The 20921-nt window shown below is 42.0% G+C and overlaps 1 protein-coding gene across 2 annotated transcripts; it reads left to right on the top strand.

Moving 5' to 3' along the window:
- Positions 1-697: 697 nt before the first annotated feature.
- On the top strand, positions 698-20444 carry LOC144685957 (glucosamine-6-phosphate deaminase 1-like). Of its 2 annotated transcripts, none has more exons than XM_078551021.1 (7): positions 698-1110; positions 5342-5491; positions 7332-7433; positions 11211-11393; positions 16177-16361; positions 17176-17350; positions 19023-20444. In XM_078551021.1, the coding sequence occupies exons 2-7, from the start codon at positions 5368-5370 to the stop codon at positions 19115-19117; spliced, it is 864 nt and encodes a 287-aa protein (XP_078407147.1). In that variant the 5' UTR covers positions 698-1110; positions 5342-5367; the 3' UTR covers positions 19118-20444. The 2 variants fall into 2 exon arrangements, with proteins under 2 accessions (XP_078407147.1, XP_078407148.1); XM_078551022.1 differs by lacking the exon at positions 698-1110 and adding an exon at positions 3921-4008.
- The last annotated feature ends 477 nt before the right edge of the window (positions 20445-20921 follow it).

Genomic DNA, 20921 nt, shown 5'->3' with positions numbered 1-20921 from the left:
GATCCTGGAAAACGTGGATCATTTTCAATTACTTGCGAGCCTCCTTTCAACAAAGGTAGACATAGATGACAAAATCCATTATCGCCTTGGATGTGGCATCTCAGCATTCAGCTGACTGAAGAAGAGTACTTGTTGTTTCAAACTCGAGATTACGGTAATGAGTAAGGTGCCCTTACTTTTATCCTTCTAACAGCAGTGATCACTGTGCTCCTGTGCGCTTCGTAGACTTGTACAACTTAGAGCTGGCTATTCAAATCACTGAAGTACCATGAGCGGTGCCTTTGCAAGACTCTAAATCCCAGTGGCAAGAAAGCTGGTCCAACAGTAGCGTTGTCTCCCAAGTGATTCAGTGACCATGTGATGTAAAGATTGGCCTTGGCTATTAATGATGACTCTTTAGGAGACTGCCCGGAGAACAGTCTGTTGAAGAATAGCCACTTAGGTAAGGTATAGAGGGCTCAACAACTGTGCAGCTCTGCCTTGTGAGTCACCATATCAAGGAATGGAACTGAAAAAAAAATACCACAAATATCTCCTATTTCTAAGTCCATATTTGGCTACATGTATCATTATTGCACTGTTTAAAATTCGTTGCTTAAGTACATTACCATAGAACTTTCTGTTACCCATGCTGCAGCATTTTGCATAATGATTAACCTGAATTTGAGGTTAAAAACTTTATTGTGAGAGTTGAGTTGAATGAGGAGTTCAGATCACAGGGTCAATATCAGGGATTCTTGGGAGTCCTTTTTGAACAATGAGACGGATTGCAAACCTATCTTTTTAAAATCCGACTTATTTGGCAACGAGATAAAAAAAAAACACAAAGCTCAATAACTACCGTACGTTTTCGTGGCCTTTGATAGCACTCTGTGGCAGATTTGGAATATTCTGCGTTTATTCATTGTGTGGAGCTTTGCGTCAAACTTCGGGCAGAGTCGGTGCTTTTTTTCCTACGGTCGTATCGAAGCTTTGATTTCCCTCTTTTTTTTTTATTCTCTTCCGATCATCTGACCGGCAGCAAAAATCATATGACTGATCTCTCCGCGCTAGGATAAGAATAAGAAGCCGGAAACCCAGAGGATAAGGGAGCACCGTTTAATGAAGAAGGTAAGCATTTGCTGGTGGTGCTCTTTTAACATAAAATCTACGGACACGCTGCAAATATAAATGTGAGTCTAGGGTGATTTCCCTGCCCTGGGTGAGTAACAGTTTACAAGGTGACTGGAAGTCTTGGGGAGTCAGGAAGACGGTGGGTACACGACCTGCATCCCTTTGAGCTGTTAGAGTGGCTCCTGTTCTCAGCAAACTGTCGAATCATCCTCAGGTTGATATTTTGGCCAGGACCCTTGCTTGGGATTTGACTGGATTAATTTGGCTCGCCTGGCGCTCATGGTGAGAGAGCCGGCTTAGCTGCACCAGGGTTTATTTTCGGGGGGGCTACAGAAGTTTAATGAATTGTTCAGTTTGTGTTGTAAAGCGAGGTTGCACCACCCCAACCCCAACCCCAACCCCAACCCCAACCCCAAGCAATGCGACAACATTATCGTCCTGCTTCACCTCCCTGTCCTGCAAGAGCGAGAAATCCAAACGTTCTGCCACTTATCATTTTTAACGATACATTTGGGAAAATGTATCTGTTGAGAGGGTCGTGGCGATGGTTTATGTGGAGCATTTACTGTTGCTTTTCGCTTCGTCTTGACTGCCCCTCAGTATTCAGAGGATACTTTGCCACTTTTTAGACTCGGGTTCTTCGTGAGTCCTGCAATTTCCAGCCTTGAACCAGTGGGATATTTATTGCATTCCACATGCAAAGTGTGTCAACTCAGACTGAAACTGCAAACCCCGTGAAATGTCTCGTGTTGCAACACACCCGACCCCGCCCCGCCCCGCAGCGATGATTTGGAGGTATAAAGGTAGCTCCGGGAGTTAAAGTGTACTCACAGCATCCTCATTGTAACCAGGCGATTTTAGCGGATCTGGGACAAGCGGAGGTGGAGGGCACCCCGGCCTGGGGGCGGGGGGGGGTAGTAACTTCCAGGATCAGTACGGCCCGTCCAGGGCATCAATGAAACGTGGTGTTTGCGCACACCCTGCTACATTGTGTCTTTACTGTACGAAAGGCGGGAAGCACAGAAGGTGCAGAGCTGTTGAGCTCCAGTATTGGGAGGTGAGCTCACAGGGGATGCGGGGACTGGTGAGATGCCTCCCCGCACAGGCAAGAGGATACATTTTCAAGAGTGAAGACTTTTATTTGCACAGGTACAGGCTCGCCGGTCCCTGGACATCGCAGAGGCACAAAAGGCACCCTTGTAGCGATGTGCCCCCTCCAAGGCTGGAGTCAGGAGCTCCTCTCTGTGGCTGGTGGGAAGTAGTGACTGTGTTCAAAGCCCGAGTTCCCCTCTTAAGTTTTTGGAGTGTGAATGTCACCTGTGCCCCATCTTGCTTTGCATCCAAGCCTACTGCAGCATAACTGCCTGGTGTGAAAGGCGAGTTTAAAGAATTTCGAGATGTTTACTAGACCGTCCACTGCAGTAGTGCACAGGCTTTTTACCTCCTGGGTCACGTAGGTTTGTACCATCCAGCCTTAGGGGAGACATATAAAGATTAATCATTGTTCTCATTCATTTGCATATACCTCAAGTTGCTCATGTTAAGGTCTTGTGCTTTTGGATTAACCAGCCGACAGCACTAAGAACAGCCGAAGCAATATAAATAGACTAACAACAAAGAAGTGGAATTGCAAATGAGATTGAGTATCCTGGGCCCTGTAGCCTGGGTTGCCAACGTTTAGATTCCACCTCTGGGTAATGGGCTAAAGTTTAGACACCACTGGTTTACATTTTTGAAATTAATAAAGAGCAAATTCTTTGCTGCCACTAAGAATTCACATGCACTTCTGTATGTTTTTTTGAAGTATGGATATGCAGTGCTCTTTTGTTTCCTGTTTTGAGAGTGTACTTCACTGCTGCTAGGTCACACTGCTTTCAGATGATACTTGCAGAAAAGAACTTCTGAAGGAACAATCTCCTTTGTTGGCTTTTGTTTCGTTTTTGCTGTCTTCTGCTCTCCACGCCCCCATCCCCACACACAACCAAACTTGGTCATGGCATACTGTATACAGATGCTCTCTTGAACATCCTCTTTAGATCTATTGTGCCATTGCCAACAGCAATTCTTTGCTTAATCCCACAGAGGGAGCAATTTGGTTTATTCATCAATGGTTGATTTTTGTTTGTTTAAAAGCAGTGCTAAACATTTTTAAACACCTTTATGTAGTTTTTTTTTCAGGTTCAGAGCCCTATTAATCCATGATTCCTGTTACTCTTATGGATATTAATTTCCCTTGCACTTGTTTATGTAAACTTTACTTTCCAATGTTCTCACAGGAAAGAATCTTTCTGCTAATTTTCATCAGATTTTCTTGTTTTGCGTGCAACTTCCTACTCATTTGTTTTTTTTTTGGCACCATTTTCAACGGTAGGTTTCATAGGGAACCAAATTTCGGAATTTAAAAGAAAGGCTGCTAAATTCTGGCTAGCACCCACTTTTAAAAATGTGTGCCTGTAATCTCCTCCAGCCCCACATCTCTCTGAGATATCTGTGCTCCTCCAATTCTGGCCTCTTATGCATTCCCATTGGTGGCCGTGCCTTCAGTTGCCTAGGCCCCAAGCTTTGTAATTCCCTCTTTACGCCCCTAAACCTTTCTGCCTCGCTTTCTTCCTTTAAGAACATCCTTAAAACCTACCTCTTTGACCAAGCTTTCATTCATCTGACTTAAAATCTCCTTGTAATACTTTATTTTATAATGCCCCTGTGAAGTGCCTTGGGACATTTCAATACATTAAAATACTATATTAATATATGTTATTGCTTTTGTTATCCATTTAATTGTTTCCTGTCAACAGACGCTGATGATCCCTGTCTCTTGTCTTCCTTTACATGACTCCTTCAGCTAAACCCAATTCTAGGGTTAGTGTGAAGGTACAGTGTGCCAGTCCATATGATGTAAGGTATTTTTGAGTGGCAGAATTTCAATACTCGCATCTTTTTTATTCAGATACATGTATGTTCAGCTTGGTACACAAACATTCTTCAGCCCAGTGGCAAACAGAATTGTATGTGGTTTGTGATTATTCCTGACACTTAGGCAGAAGATGTATCGATGTAGCTACGTGCTGTGATGGCACATAGCCAGGATAAAGTCATGGATCACAAAGCTTCAACCTAAATCTTTGGGTGAATGCCATTCAAAATTACTCTTGCTAGTGTGACCCATTGAATGGTACTTCATTTCATTCTCAGGTTATGAGCGTTGCTGGCAAGGCCAGCATTTATTGCCCATCCCTAATTTTATTGTCTGTACAGTTGTAGCCTTCACTATTATTTGAAATAATTGTGTCCTCTGCAGTCATCATTGTTGATCCATTGAGCCAAGGGATCAGAACTTGGTATAAGTGGGTTGAGGTTGAATGGAAGCAGCAGGGCTGTTTGATGCGGTGATTGTATCCCCACTCACTCAATGCTGCCCCTATCAGGAAAGGGGAGCAGTATATTTCATGTTAACCAGTAGGAATAACATCAACTAAGTAGAATAAAATTCACTCCTTTCCTGCTAACTCATTTATTTTCTCTGTAAGTTTTTGAACTGTCATCATCTAAGACAGCCTATTATTTACTAATTGATTAAATAATTAATTTACAGAAAAACCTCATAGCGGAAGGGGAGGAAACCAAAATTGGAAGTTGATTTTTACCAATATTGTACAAATCAGTGATTTACAATAGTTAGTTAACCGTCCCTGTTGGTTCAGGATGAATATGGATGGCTTTCTTCTCTTAGAGAAAACACTTGTATTGGTGCCCATCCAGATGGAACCATGTAGACTTTGAAGGCTGTATGTGATTTGAAGAAACAACAGAACTGGCTAATAACCCTAAACCCTTGCAGTTGTGAATAAAATGATGGACACCGCAGAAATAATAAACTGCCTTTAAATTATGTTGAGTAAACATTCCATTGCATCTTAACTTTTAGGTGCATTTTACTGTTATTTAACAAAAATAATATTCTCCATCCACACAATCTGGGAATGACTTTTAGTTTATGAATGTCCATTTTTAAAGGGGGGGAAATATTCTCAGACACTTTGTCCAGCTAATGAGCTTAAAAAAAATGTCTCTGTCGTTTACATATTTTAAGGAATATGTTATACTGTGGCCAACAGAGCACTGGAGCCTTTGGACTTCCTGCAGGATCTAGGCCTAACTCAGATACCTCATTAAGGCAGCATTGCACGTTTAAAGATTTAGTGCAAAGTGCTTTGTTTTTCTTTTATAGTTTCCTTGAGTATATGAGAAACAGCCATGAAGTTGATTATATTGGAGGACCACATAAAAGTCAGTGAATGGGCTGCAAAATACATCAGGAATCGGATCGTTAAGTTCAACCCTGGTCCAGGCAGGTACTTCACCCTGGGTTTGCCAACTGGTATGTAACAAGAACAATGGAAGACATTTGATATGAACTGAGTCTGTACTGTTGATTATTTAGCCCGGTTAAAATTTTCAGGGTCAAATTTAGTGCCCAGGTAAATGTTTAGCAATGCCCATTAACTCAAAAAATTATGCCTTTTCTCTGTGGTACTGCCAAATTAGTGCTCGATTATGGGTGGTTTTGTGTTGTATTATTGATAATGTTTTTAAAAAAAACACTCATCATCCAGGTGTCTTGTTATTTCATCAATCTTATTTGGCTTTGAAGGCTGATTTCTGAGTTCAAATGTTTGTATTCTGATGTCCAGTTGCAGCAAGACAGCACAGAATAATACAAACAGATGTGCAATATTTCTCTCTCTTTTCTTCCCCCTATTACAAAAAAACAACAACCACAAGTGGTACTTTTGGCCAGAAGACTGCAAATAGTCCAGCACATTGCATCTTCATGTTCCATCCTGTGATACTTACTTGGGAACTTGCTTTCTGACTTCAGTCCTATCTTCTGCTGGTTTCATGTGCAGTTTTTAAACCACCTTGTCTCACAAGTCACTAGAGCAGTCACACTCCCAGGATGGGAATTTTCAAAGGGCCACAGGGTCAGCACTCAATGCAGGTGCACTTTGAAAATTGTGGTGTTGCAGGTCGTCTCGGGATCCCAATACCTCCAGGTCAGTCTTAAATTTTGGAAGAGTGAGTGAGAGAGACAGAGCAGCTCACTGCCAGTTAAGAGTCCTTAAGCTCCTGTTTGCAAATGCAGTTTTCATATATTTTTATGGTGACCCATCAGTACACAACTGTTGGGTTTGCCAAAGGGCTCAAATGTATTTCTTTGTAATTGTCTTTGAGACAAACCCATGGGGCCAAGTACTGATCCTACCTTGTCGTGCAAAGCCACTGTCTTCCTCGTTTCACCTCCATGGCCTTCCCACCTTCCCAGGAGCTGCCTGCTCTGATTGGTGAGGCAGCGGCAGCCACCAACATGGGATGCCCCTGTCTTTCCCACAGGTGCCAGGCAAGCCTCCTGGTGGCCTCCTGCCCAAATAGGCCATTTACATTTAAAAATCACGTTGCAAGAGTGACGCAGCTCGGAATTTACCCAGGCGTTGGGTTCCTGACCCCCGCATTGAAAATCCATATCCCTGTTGTCTCTAACCAGAGGTTCTAGTCTGTGTACCGGTGTTACTTTTTAAGTTCTAAAGTTCTGTAAATAAAGCTTAACGATAAAGGATGGTGTATATTTTACAAAATGTACACAAGTCTGCATCCATATCCATTGCCATTTGGGGGAGATGGTGGCATAGTGGTAATATCACTGGCCTAGTAATCCAGAGGCCCAGTCTAATGCTCTGCAGACATGGCAGCTAGTGGAATTTAAATTCAAGTAATAAAATCTGGAATTGAAAGCTAGCTTCAATAATGGTGACAATGAAACTATCATCGATTGCTGTAAAAACCCATCTGGTTCACAGATGTCCTTTAGGGAAGGAAATCTGTCATCCTTACCTGGTCAGGCCTACATGTGACTCCAGATGCATTGTAATGTGGTTGACTTTTAACTGTCCTCTGAAATGGCCCAGCAAGCCACTCAAGGGCAATTAGGGATGGGCAACAAATGCTGACCTTGACAGCGATACCTACATCCAATGAAAGAACAGAAAAAACATGAGTGCTTCTTTCAAAACTCATCTCTTGATTAAATAACTGATCTGTGTGAGTGTTCCGTAATATTGGGCGAGGAGACAATAAATGTGGGTGGTTGAATTTAGTTTGTTTTGTTGCTGTATAACCCTGCAGAATTCATGTGCAGTAGTTTTTTTAATATATTCCCGCAGGAGGCACTCCGTTGGGATGCTATAAAAAGCTAATCGAGTATTATAAGAATGGAGATCTGTCTTTCAAATATGTGAAGACATTCAACATGGATGAATATGTGGGTGAGTGTGGTGCAGTACAACTTTTAATTTATGTATTTAAAAAAAATTCTGGACAAACTGACTTTGGTCCTGAAACCAAAAGTTATTCCTTAACTGTATTTATTTAATGTAATATGTTGATAAAGCACCAGGACCGGATGAAATGCATCCAAGGATCCGATGGAAGTGCGAGTGGAAATTGCGGAGGCTGGCTATAATTTTCCAGCCTTTCTTAGACTCGGGGGTGGTGCCAGAGGACTGGAGAATTGCAAATGTTACTCCCTTGTTCCAGAAGTGGTGTTAATATAAGCCCACCAACTACAGGCCAGTCAGTTCAACTTAAATGATGGGGAAGCTTCCAGAAACAATAATTCAGGAAAAAAATGAATAGTTACTTAGGAAAATGGGGGTTAATTAAAGAAAGCCAGCATGGATTTGTCAGAATTTTTTGAAGAATTAAAAGAGAGGGTTGATGAAGATAATGCTTTTGATGTGGTGTACATGGACTTTCAAAAGACGTTTGATACAGTGCCACACAATAGACTTGTGAGCAAAGTTATAGCTTGTGGAATAAAAGGGGCAGTAGCAACATGGATACAAAATTGGCTGAGTGAGAGGAAACACAGTGTAGTGGTTAATGGATGTTTTTTGGACTGGAGGAAGGTTTGTAGTGGAGTACCCCAGGGGTTGGTGCTGGGACCCTTGCTCTTTCTAATCTTAATATTTAGACCTTGGTGCACAGGGCATCGTTTCAAAATTTGCAGATGATACGAAACTCAGAAGCATTGTGAACTGTGAGGAGGATAGTGTAGAACTTCAAAAGAAAGTAGATGTGTTGGTGGAATGGGTAGACAAATGGCAGATGAAATTCAATGCAGAGAAGTGCGAAGTGATTCATTTTGGTAGGAAGAACATGGAGATACAATACAAAATGAAGTGTACAATTCTAAAGTGGGTGCAGGAGTAAAGAGACCTGGGTGTATATGTATATAAGTCATTGAAGGTGGCAGGACAGATTGAGATAGCAGTTAATAAAGAATACAGTATCCTAGGCTTCATTAATAGGGGCATAGAATACAAACTATAAAGCACTGGTTCAGCCTCAACTGGAGTGTTGCATCCAGTTCTGGGTGCCACACTTTAGGAAAAATGTCAAGGCATTAGAGAGAGTGCAGAAAAGATTCACGAGAATGATTTTGGCGATGAAGAACTTGGATAAATTGGAGAAGTTGAGACTGTTTTGCTTGGAGAAGAGTGGACATTTGTTAGAGGTGTTCAAAATCATGTGGGGGCTGGACAAAGTAGATAGTGAGAAACTGTTCCCACTGGTAGAAGGTTTGAGAATGTAAGGGTGCAGATTTACTGTCATTGGCAAAAGAAGCAATGGAGACATGAGGAGAAATGTTTTCACGTAGTGAATGGTTAAGATTTGGAATGCACTGCCTGGGAGTGTAATGGAGGAGGGTCCAATCAAGACATTTAAAAGGGAATTGGATTATTATCTGCCAGTGCCACCAGATCCTGCTAAAAATAAGTCTTCACAGCAATTTTACATTTGGCTTTCAGTCAGCTGCAGAAGGTCCAATGTTCAGGAACTCAAAAGGTCTTGTGTAATAAATACTGTATTAATAATGCAGTATGCTGTAAACTGGATACATATCAATGTCAATGATAAAATGTCTGGCACCCTTTTGCAGTTTTGTTCATGCTGAATTTAGGGAATGATTTCCATGAATGTGATATGGAAAATTTGTAAATTCCAATCTGAAGGGTAACAAATCTTGTGGCAAACTAAGGTTCGGAATTCGTCTGTAGAAGGTCAACTTTACCTTTATTGTGTAAATTTTTTTACATATAGCAGGAAATGCTGAAGCATGTACAAACCTAATAAAACTGGTCACAGTGATAGCATGGCAGAGTTGTCAACATGCAGTGCCACAGACACTGGGATAAAGCTTGGTCCCATCTGTGTTACTCGCTTTGCTTTAGTGTGACTTCCAACCATCCCGGGTACTTTGGAAATGGTCTTTGTGGCTAGACAGATCCAGGAAAAATGTCGGGAGCAAAATCAAGAATTGCTCCTTGCCTTCATCAACCTGACCAAGGCGTTTGATTCTTTAAATCGTGAAGCTCTATGGATTGTCCTCCGACGCTTTGGCTGCCCGTTGAAGATTGTCACCATCCTGAGACTCCTGCATGACAACATGGTCGCCACCGTCCTGAGTGGAGGATCTGAAACTGACACCTTTCACATCCGGACCGGGGTTAAACAATGTTGTGTGATCGCCCCGACCTTGTTCACCATTTATCTGACTGTCATCGTCCACCTCATCCGAGTTGAGCTTCCACCAGGTGTCAGCATTCTGTATCACCTGGACAGGAAGCTCTTCAAACTTGGTCGCTTCCAGGCAAAAACAAACCTCACCACCATGGACATCCATGACCTTCAGTTTGCGGATGGCTGCTGTGTGATGGCTCACTCTGTACAGGGCATGCAAAGGACGCTAGACCTTTTCAAAACCTTGTATAAGAGGCTTGGCCTGTTCTTAAACATCGCCAAGATGAAGATTCTTCACCAACCTTCCCCGGGCCAGTGAGCATCTCCCGTGCCATCCCTAAAGATGGGGTGGCTCTGGAGTATGTGCAGTACTTCCCTTTATATTGGCAGCCACCTCTCCTGAGGGACTACCATCGATGAGGAAGTCCAACACTGAGTCAACTGTGCCAGTGCTGCCTTCTTCAAGCGACGCCAATGTGTCTTTGACACAGGGACCATTGCAAGTCAACAAAGATTCTGGTTTATAAGGCCGTTGTGTTGACCACCCTCTTTTACTGCAGCGAAACATGGGCTGTCTACCGAAACTACAATAAGATCCTTGAGAGCTTCCATCAGCGGTGCTTGTATTGAATCCTGGGATCAAATGGGAGGACCGCTGGACTAACGCAAGCGTCCTCCATGAAGCTGTGTCTACCAGCATTGAAGCCCTGCTCCTGCGGAATCAGCTCCGATGGATGGGCCATTGCGTCCAGATGCCCAAAAAACTGCCTCCCTCAGCAGGTTCTCTTCTCACAGCTCTCTGTTGGCCAACGCTCAAAGGGCGGCCAAAGGAAAAGGTATAAGGATATGCTCAAGGTCACCCTAAAGCGTGGAGGCATTAACGCCACTGATTGAGAGGAGAATGCTGCTGATCACTGGTCCATCAAGGCGCAAGCCACTTTGAGGCTCAGCAACTTGACAGCGAGGCGGAACAGCGACGGCAGAGGAAGGAGAAGGAAGCCAACCTGGGGCTGCAATTTCCATTCCCCTGTGCAGCAACATACCCGCACTGCAGAAGAACATGGGGATCCAGAATTGGGCTCCCAGTCATCTGAAGTCTCACCAAGCTCGATGGACGTCATCCTTGATTCTGAGGGACCGCTGACGACGATGTCTCAGCAGAGGCCAGGCACTTCTGAAAGGGGAGGGACGGAGATTAAAAGTTGCCCCCATGTTGCATTGAAACTGCTCAGTAAGGCTGACTTAGGAATAGCATTGCTGTAACTAACAACTCTGCACACCTCTATTGCTGGACAGATGTGTTTTCTCGTGGCAGAATTTAATTGGTCTTGGTGTCGAAATCAGCTTTGAGATATTGCAAAATTCCAGGGCACTCCATAATGTTTACTTGTGTTCTTTTATAATGTGGCAGTAACAATCGAAGGATCATGCTCATGAATGTTAGAATTTTGGGCCAGTGCATTTGATCAGTGGTTATACTTAGTGACTATGCAATATGATATGTTGCACTTTGTTTGCAGGTCTTCCAATGGACCATCCTGCGAGCTATCACTCCTTCATGTGGAACAATTTCTTTAAACACGTTGACATCGTGGCTGAAAATACGCACATTCTAGATGGAAATGCTCCTGACCTGGAGGCAGAGTGCGACGCTTTTGAGGAGAAAATTAAATCAGCAGGAGGAATCGAGCTATTCGTTGGTGGTACTGTGCAGTAGAACCATAGAGCCATAGAAAAGTTACAGCGCAGAATGAGGCCATTCAGCCCTGTGTGTCTGTGCCAGCCACAAAAGAGAAAGAAAAGAAACTAACCACTCATTTTAATCCCACTTTCCAGCACCTGGTCTGTAGCCTTGCAGGTTACAGCATTTCAGGTGCAGATCCAGGTACCTTATGAATGAGTTGAATGTTTCAGCCTCAACCACCAATTCAGGCAATGGATTCCAGATGCCCACTACCCTCTGGGTGAAGACGTTTTTCCTCATGTCCCTGCTTATCCTTCTACCAACCACCTTAAATCTATGCCCCCTGGTAATTGACCCCTCAGCTCGGGGAAACAAGTCTTTCCTGTCTAGGCCCCTCATAATTTTGTACACTTCAATTAGGTCACCTCAACCTCCTCTGTTCTAAGGAAAACAACGTTAGCCTATCCAATCTCTCCTCATGGCTGCAGTTTTCAAGCCCTAGCAACGTTCTTGTAAATCTCCTTTGTACTCTCTCCAGATCAATTATGTCCGTCCTGTAGTGTGGTGACCAGAACTGTACAGAAAATTCCAGCTGTGGCTTAATGAGCATTTTACACAGTTCTATCATTACATCCCTGTTTTTGTATTCAATTCCTCGTCCAATAAAGGAAAGAATTCCATGTGCTTTCTTTACCATTTTATCCACCTGTCCTGCCACCTTCAAGGACCCCTGGATATGCTCTCCAAGTTGTCTCACTTCCTTAACCCCTTTCAATAACCTCCCATTTATTGAGTATTCCCTAGCTTTGTTTGCCCTTCCCAAATTCATTACCTCATACTTTCCTGGATTTAATTCCATTTGCCACTTTTCTGCCCACTCAACCAATCTATTGATTTAATTCCGGAGACAACAGCTATCCTCTTCACTCAATTACACATCCAATTTTTGTGTCATCTGCAAATTTACTGATCATGCCTCCCACACTTAAATCCAAATCTTAATATATACGACAAACAGCAACATTGAGCTCTGTGGAGCGCCATTGGAAACCGCTTTCCATTTGTAATGACATCCATCAACCATTACCCTTTGTTTCCTGTCACTGAGCCAATTTTGCATCCAACTTGCCACCTGTATCCCATGGCACCTCACTTTTCTGATCAGTCTGCTGTGTGAGACCTTGTCAAATGCCTTATTAAAATCAATGTAGACAACATCCACTGCACAACTCTCATCAATCTTCCTTGTTACTTCCTTAAAAAATTCCATTAAGTTAGTAAGACACGACCTTCCCCTAACAAAACCATGCTGACTATCCCTGATCAATCCCTACCTTTCCAAGTGACAGTTTATCCTGTCTCTCAGAGTTGATGCCAATAATTTGCCCACCACTGAATTTATACTGACCAGCCTATCATTTTTTGGCCTAGCCCTCGCACCTTTTTAAAATAATGGTACAACGTTCGCAGACCTCCAATCCTCTGGAACCTCGCCTGTATCTAGTGAGGATTGGAAAATGATCCTCAGAGCATCCACTAATTCCTCCTTGGCTTCCTTTAACAGCCCAGGGTATAATCCATCTGGCCCTGGTGATTTATCCAACTTCAAGGATGTCAGTCCCTCCAGTACTCCCTCTCTCACTATGCTTCTCCCACTCCTCTTTAACTAGAATGTCTGCATTATCCCCCTCCTTAATAAAGACAGAGACAAAGTACTCCTTCAGGACCCTGCCCGCATCTTCAGCATCAACCTATAAATTACCACGTAGATCTCTGATAGGCCCTACTCTTTCCTTAGTCATTCTCTTGCTTGTAATGTACAGTTAAAACATCATTGGGTTTTCTTTGAATTTACCTGCCAATGTTTTTTGTATCCTCTCTTTGCTTTCCTAATATCCTTTTTTACTTCACCCCTGTACTTCCTATACTCCCCTGGGCTTTCTACAGTACTAAGCTTTTGTGACTGTCATATGGTTTCTTTTTCTGCTTTATCTTGGCCTATACGCTTCCAGATAATCAGGGGCTCTAGATTTGGCAGAACCACCCTTTTTCTTTGTGGGGGCATGCCTACACTGTGCTTGTAGAATCTCGCCTTTGAATGCCTCCTACTGATTTGAATATTTTGCTTACTAGTAGCTGTATCCAGTCTACTTTCGCCAGCTTACCTCCCGGCTTTGTAAAATATGTCTTCCCTCAATGTAGATGTTTTACTCCTGTTCTGTCTTTGTCCTTGTCCATAATGATTTTATATATAACTGTATTTTGGTCACTATCTCTAAAATGGTCCCCCACTGCTACTTCATCCATTGCCCAGCTTCATTTCCTAAGACTAAATCTAGAATTGCATCCCTCTTGATGGGCTTGTTACGTGCTGGCTAAAAAAGCTCTCTTGAAAGCAGTTGAAGAGTTTTGTGCCCTTCACACTGTTCGTATCCCAATTGATATTAACGTAGTTGAAACCTCCATCTATTACTTCCCTGTTGTTCTTGCACTCAGCAATTTGCCTACATATTTGCTCTTCTAACTCCCTTCCACTATTTGGGGATCTATAGTACACTCCTAGCAATCTGGCTGCCCCTTTTTTATTTCTGAGCTCAACCCATATGGCCTCATTTGACAACTCATTTTGTATATCATCGCTCCTCACAGCTGGAATTGGTTCTTTAGCCAAGAATGCTACATCCCCACCTCTTTATCCCCCTCTCTATCCTACCTGAAAACTCTATATCCAGGGATATTGAGCTGCCATTTTTTCCTCTTTAAGCCAAGTTCCATTATAGCGATGATGTCATGCTGCCATGATATCAGTCAGTGTTCTCAGCTCATTGGCTTTATTTGCTATACTCCTTGAATTTACATATATACCTTTTAACACTGCCAAGTTTCTGTGCTGTACACTTTTTAACCTGTGCTTCTTCTGTCTTTCAGAGTCACGCACTAAATTTCCATCTCCCGTGCCCTGCTCTGTATTTGCCCTCAGGTTCCCATCCTCCCAATCTAGTTTAAACCACCCCCCAACAGCACTGGCAAATCTCCCTGCGAGGATATTCGTCCCAGTCCTGTTCAAGTGTAGGCTGTCTGGCTTGTACAGATCCCACCTTCCCCAGAACTGGTCTCAATGCCTCAGAAATCTGATGCCCTACCTCCTACACCAGCTTTGCAGGCCCGTGTTTAATCGCTCAATTCTCCTATTTCTAATCTCACTTGCACGTGTGACTGGGAGTAATCCTGAGATTCCTGCTTTTCAATCTTCTTAGATCCCTAAATTCTGCTTTCAGGACCTCATCCCCTTTCCTACCTAAGTCACTGGAGCCAACGTGGACCACGGCCTCTGGCTGATCACTCTCCCTCAGAAGAATATCCTGCAGCTGCTCCATGACATCCTTGACCCTGGCAGCACGGGTGCAACATACCACCCTGGAGTCACATCTACAGCCACAGAAACACCTGTCTGTTCCCCCAATTCATGAATCCCCTATCACTACTGCTCTTCCTTTCTTCTTCCTCCCCTCCTGTACAGCAGGGCCGCCTGTATTACCACAAACTTGGCTGTGACCGCACTCCTCTGAGGAAGCAACGCCCCTACCAGTATCCAAAACAGAAAACTAATTGATGAGCAGGACCCCAGGGGACTCCTGCACTATCTGCCTAGTTCTCTTGGACTGCCTGGCGCTCACCCATTCCCTTTCTGCCTCCAGGCTTCTAAGCCGTGGTGTGACCACCTCTCTGAACGTGCTATCCATGTAGCGCTCAGCCTCGTGGATGCGCCACAGTGACTCCTGCCGCTGCTCAAGCTCTGGCACCCAGAATTCAAGTTTCTGCACATGTGGTTGTCTAGGACACTGGTAGCATCCACAACTTCCCACACATTACACGATATACATTCTACACGACCGAGCTGTCCTGCCATGGCTTCAACTTACTTCCCTTATGTTAACTTTATTTTCAATTTGGTTTATTTATACTACTTTATTTTACCCGACCATAACTTAACTTTACTTCTCTATTTCTTGTGTTTCTTACTAAAACCTAAGTAGTTAATGCTTTTAAAAAGGACGCATTTTTCTAACCTTCAGCTACTTAAAGACCCTCCCTAACATCAGTTTCTCACGAACCAATGACTTAGTTTCTCCTGTAATGTCAGTCTTGGATTTTTTCAAACTCAGCTTTCTCGTCTAGCTTTTCAACTCCTGGTGTCCTGGAGGCTGAGAAAGCTAGAGAAAGAAAAAGAAAAGAGCAGCTCCCTGCTCTACTCACCTAACTCCCTTACCCACCAAACTCGCAGTAATGCCACTCTGTACCAATTGCACTCCGTGCCTGTGCACTTAACCTCTTCTTTATGCTACAGAGATTCAGATGATTCCTATATAGAATTAATATCCTGTTCCCGAAGCTGGTGTTACTTAGATAATACCTATAAATCTGTTTTTATATTTTAAAAATAGTTTGTGTTCTTGTGATTGTCAAAGGGAACATGTCTGTATTGGGGTGATTAAATATTTATCTGCTCTGAATATCCAGGGTAAACATTATTTGGATGCAGTGTAATTCTTCCTTTATTATGAGCGGTATTCGAGTCTTTCTACTGGAGCAATATGGCATTGCTATTTCTCTACACCAGCCATCTTTGTAACCTCACTTTGAAGCAAACTGAATTTGGTATTGGGAACAGTTTCGTGCTTGGTTTAAAATTGCCCCAAATCGCTGGTATACAGGATTGACCCTGGATGATGCTGCCATTAAACTCTGTTGAAATATTATTATTACATTTTGTTCATACTTTTTTCTTTGGCTTTGAATAGGCATTGGTCCAGATGGTCACATTGCTTTCAATGAACCAGGCTCCAGTCTGGTGTCTCGCACCAGAGTGAAGACATTGGCAATGGATACAATATTGGCCAATGCTAGATTCTTCGGTGGAGATTTGTCTAAAGTCCCTATCATGGCTTTGACCGTTGGGGTGGGGACTGTAATGGATGCTAGAGAGGTAAAGAAATGGCAGTTAACTTGCATGGTTCCTATTTTTTTTTTTTAGTTTTGAAAGCAACCCATTGGAACAATGTATTCAATGCACCAAGTTTGCCCCTCGGGTATGGTTATGTGTTTTGCACTGCTTGAGAGTTACCTGTTTATCACCCTCACTCCTTGCTTCCCCTCTGAATAAGATTGGTCAGTTGGTATTGCAGCTTTGAAGACCTGCTACAAATGCAGAACTGGATTATTTTTTCTCAAATCATAGAATATTTCTGTACAGAAGGAGGTTACTTGGCCTATTTGTACTCTGAAACAGATATCCAGTTTGTCCCAAACCCAAGCTCTTGAGCAATAATCCTGCATTGTTATTAATTTTCAAGTGTATATCTGTTTTCTTTTTGAAAGTTTTATTGGTCCTGCTTTGGATGCATAGCAACTTACTGCATTTATTACGTACAAAAATTCTCACCTTCCCTCTGAATCTTTTCTTGTCCACGTGGATTTTACATGAAAGAAATTTGTCTTTGGAGTTAATATTTGAATTTTTTTAACTCAGTAGGCATTGGTCCAGTCACACTGTGGCATGTGTGCAAGCGATAGAGAAAAGGATCCTACTAAACTGCATTGCATTTGAATTCCAATACAACATCATTGTCCTGCATTATTTCTATGGCTCTCCTCCAACCTTAGCCCTCCTTTTGTTTCCTCCTGTTCTTTCCTTACAAAAAGATCAATGTAATAATTTTTAAAGGCTCACTTCTAGCTTTCTGTAATAGTCACTGTTAACTTATGGAAGGTGCTCAATGAGTTTCCTTTTATTTTTGTAGGTGATGATTCTTATCACAGGAGCGCATAAAGCTTTGGCTCTGTGTAAAGCAATCGAAGATGGTGTAAACCACATGTGGACTGTCTCTGCTTTCCAGCAGCATCCAAAGACAATCTTTGTGTGCGATGAAGATGCCACCTTGGAACTCCGTGTGAAAACAGTCCAATATTTTAAAGGTAGTTGATTCTTACTAGAGTTTTCAGCCTTTGGTGAAGTTCAGTGAAGGTACTCAATCGTGATAACCTCAGAATCAGAGTTTTAATGGCATAGAAGGAGGCCATTCGGCCAATTGTGTGCGCACCGGCTCTTCAAAAGAGCATTATGATCTAGTGCCACTGCCCTGCCTTTTCCCCGTACCCCTGCACATTGGTTCAATTCAAATAATCATCTAGTGCCCTCTTGAATGCCTCGATTGAACCTGCCTCCACCACACTTCCAGGCAGTGCATTCCAGACCCGAACCATTCGTTGTGTGAAAAAGCTTTTTCCTCACGTCACACTTGCTTCTTTTGCAAATCACTTTAAATCTGTGGCCTCTTGTTCTTGATTGGGGGAGGTGGTGGCATAGTGGTGTTGTCACTAGACTAGTATTCCAGAGACCCAGGGTAATACTCTGCTGACACTGGTTCAAATCCCACCATGGCAGATGGTGAAATTTGAATGCAATACAAATCAGGAATTAAAAGTCTGATGATGACCATGAAACCATTGCTGATTGTTGTAAAAATCCATCTGGTTTACTAATGTCCTTTAGGGAAGGAAACATGCTGTCCTTACCTGGTCTGGCCTATATGTGACTCTAGACCCACAGCAATGTGGTTGACTCTTAAATGCCCTCTGAACAAGGGCAATAAATGCCAGCCAGCCAGTGATGCCCACATCCCATGAATGAATAAAAAAAATGTTCATATCCTTTAAGGCTGGGAAGTCAACATTTGAGGATTCAGTTCCTTCATTTATAATCAGTAATCTTGAAGAAATGGAAGCGAAAGTTTTTGTTGCTGTGTGAGATGTTTGTTCAACCTAACCATATGACTTTAGTTGTGAAATTATAGGTTAATTGCTTGTGAATTGCTTCTATGGGGAGAGGGATATAGCAGAAAAAGTCCTGGCTAAAATTAAAAGTGACACTTGGAATAACAGAGGTTTACAATTAAACTGTAGTAAATGGGTTATTTTCTCGGAGTTGTAGTTTAATCGTCATGATTAGTTTTTTTTGCATTTTCTGTACGGTTGTATCTATACATGTCTTTGTTACCTCTAGACTCGACTGTTCCAATGCTATTCTGGCTGGCCTCCCATCTTGACCCACTATAAACTTGAGGTCATCTAAAACTCTGCTGCCTGTACTTTAACTAGCACTAAAGTCCAGTTCGCTCATCATCCTTGTACTCTGTTTGGCCACGCCTCAATTTTAAAATTCTCACCCTTGTTTTCAAACCTTTTCATTGCCTTGCCTGTCCCTATCTCTGTATTTACTGCCAGCCCCACAATGCTCTGAGATCTCTGCTCCTGCAATTCTAGCCTCTTCTGCATCCCTGCTTTTCAACGCTCAACCATTGCCGGCTGCACCTTCAGCTGCCGAGGCCCAAAACTCAAAACCTCTCCACCTCTGCTTCTCTCTCCTTTTTAAAATGCTCATTAAAACCCACCTTTTTCATCAAACCGTTAATCACCTATCATAATATCTCCTTATGTGACTTGCTGACAAACCTTGTTTGCTAACGCTTCTATGAAATGCCTTGGGATGTTTTACTACATTAAAGGTGCTATATAAATGCAAATTGTTGTCTAAATTTTTCAGTCTTGCTCCTATATCCCTCTAGTTTTGCTTCTATTTCTTTTCCAGGTTTATTGCATATTCACAATAAGCTTGTAGATCCAGTGTACAGTATGAAACAAACTGGTGCAGTGAAGATGACGAATACTAGTTGTGCAGAATGAGGACCGTGAGCTGCAGGACTTTCCATGTGAATCGCTTCTACTGAATGAATGCCTGAAGGAAACTTAGCCCGACTGGTTATGAAATCTTTATGACACTTCCTCATACTTGAGTTCTCAAATGAAAATTTCTGTTTTTATGGAGTGGGCAGAAAGGGAGAGAATCTTAAGTCAGCTGATAAACTGAGAAATGAGCCCAGTCCATCTAAACTTTGCTGATCTAAGCATAAGGATTTCAAGAAAGGGGGTTGTGATGAGAAGAATATTCTTGACATGTATGAAAATGTATACTTTTGAAATGCTTCATTTTTGGATTGTGGACACTTGTAACCTGCAGTTCAGACCTGACTACTCCCTATTTAGTATGTTTTGAAATTTTTTTTTTTGGAATTAAAAAAAACCTTTCTTTTATGATCTAAATATGAGAAACCACTTAAATAGGATAAAGCCATGGCAATTTTGTTAAAAACTAAAACTTTGTGCAGAAGTCATCCTGTTGTACTGGGGACCTCCCTATGGTGGCCTGATTAGTGTTATTGTTTTTATTTAATATATGTTGACTCTATTTGTAAAATTACTCAGCACCTATTTCAAAAGGTTTTACCTTTGCATTCAAAGTCACTGTGCAAGCATGAGTTTATCCAGTCTTTTTAATAACTTCTGATGCACTGCGTATGGTATGTTTAATGTACAGGACTGAAAGGCACAACTGCAGTCCATCTGGCCAGTCTTGATGTTTTGAAAACCATTATACATGACCCTATTTCTCATGTTTCGGTTGCTATTTCTGCCACATACTCGTCCTCTAGCATTTACTCATACCACATAGCTTCACTGCTTCTCCTCCCTACATTGTTCCATATATTCACAAGTTTTCATGTAAAGTAATAACATTTAACCTGCCTGTTGAGACTTCTCTTTTCTGAGCTTGCTTTTGTGCTCATTTGCAGAATGTTTTCTGTGTCAGGAAGTTCCCAAGTTTAAACAGAAGAATACTTAGCCACAATAGAATATTCAATGGAATGGGGAGCCTTCCTCTCTCAGATGTTATTGGGCATTTAATTTTTGTTCCTAGAGTTTAATGTGTTAAAGGGATTATATTATACTGTTAAAGTATTTTGAACAGGATACAGTCTACTAATAGTCTGGCATTTTTGCTGCAGGGATAAGTTCGTCAGTTCTTTGTTGTAAACAAACTTGGAAAGTTAACCAATTTACAAACAAAAGTGGACAAACCAAGCTGATTTAATGTATCAATTAAAGCCAGATACTGAAGTCATATTTTCATTTTTTTGGAGAACAATAAAAATATTGCCTTTCAACTTGCAAATAGGTCTGTTACTTTCCACTGTTATTTACTTGTGTAATCACTTTGTGCTGAACCATTCACCAGTGAAGTCTCTTTATCCCGTACTTACAATGCAGAACCTCTCGAGCGTTATTGTTCCTTGAATTAATAGATGGTCTTTTTAAAAAAAAAAATACAACTTGGACATCAGTGTATTATACACTATTTTAAAAGGCAGCTCTAACTTAGCATTTTACCTAATAATATATATTTTAAACCAATTAATGGGCAATGAGACCAAAGCTTTCCAGATGCAAGTAGTAAGGAAACCAGGATCCAGAATTACAGGACACTTTAGAAAATGATGTTTCTGAAAAAAAATGACCACGTTGCAATAATTTGCATTTACGTAGCACCTCCAATGTAGTAAAATGTTTCATGATGTTTCACAGGCATGTTAGCAAACAAAACTAATAATATCTCTATATGTCCCCTAATACTTTAGTCTTCAAATAGCTT

Source organism: Cetorhinus maximus, chromosome 10 (genome assembly GCF_964194155.1).
Source record: "Cetorhinus maximus chromosome 10, sCetMax3.hap1.1, whole genome shotgun sequence".
Classification (NCBI taxonomy): Eukaryota; Metazoa; Chordata; class Chondrichthyes; order Lamniformes; family Cetorhinidae; genus Cetorhinus; species Cetorhinus maximus.
The sequence above is the reverse complement of the archived record's forward strand: the minus strand, read 5'-3'. Positions and strand labels throughout refer to the sequence as shown.

What these genes read in the sequence shown, in the direction of transcription:
- LOC144685957 (XM_078551021.1), top strand. Translation starts at nt 5,368, where the DNA reads ATGAAGTTGATTATATTGGAGGACCACATAAAAGTCAGTGAATGGGCT. An exon ending in AATCGAGCTATTCGTTGGTG is followed by an intron (nt 11,394 to 16,176) that starts GTACTGTGCAGT and finishes GGCTTTGAATAG; the next exon opens with GCATTGGTCCAGATGGTCAC. An exon ending in CTGTAATGGATGCTAGAGAG is followed by an intron (nt 16,362 to 17,175) that starts GTAAAGAAATGG and finishes TTATTTTTGTAG; the next exon opens with GTGATGATTCTTATCACAGG.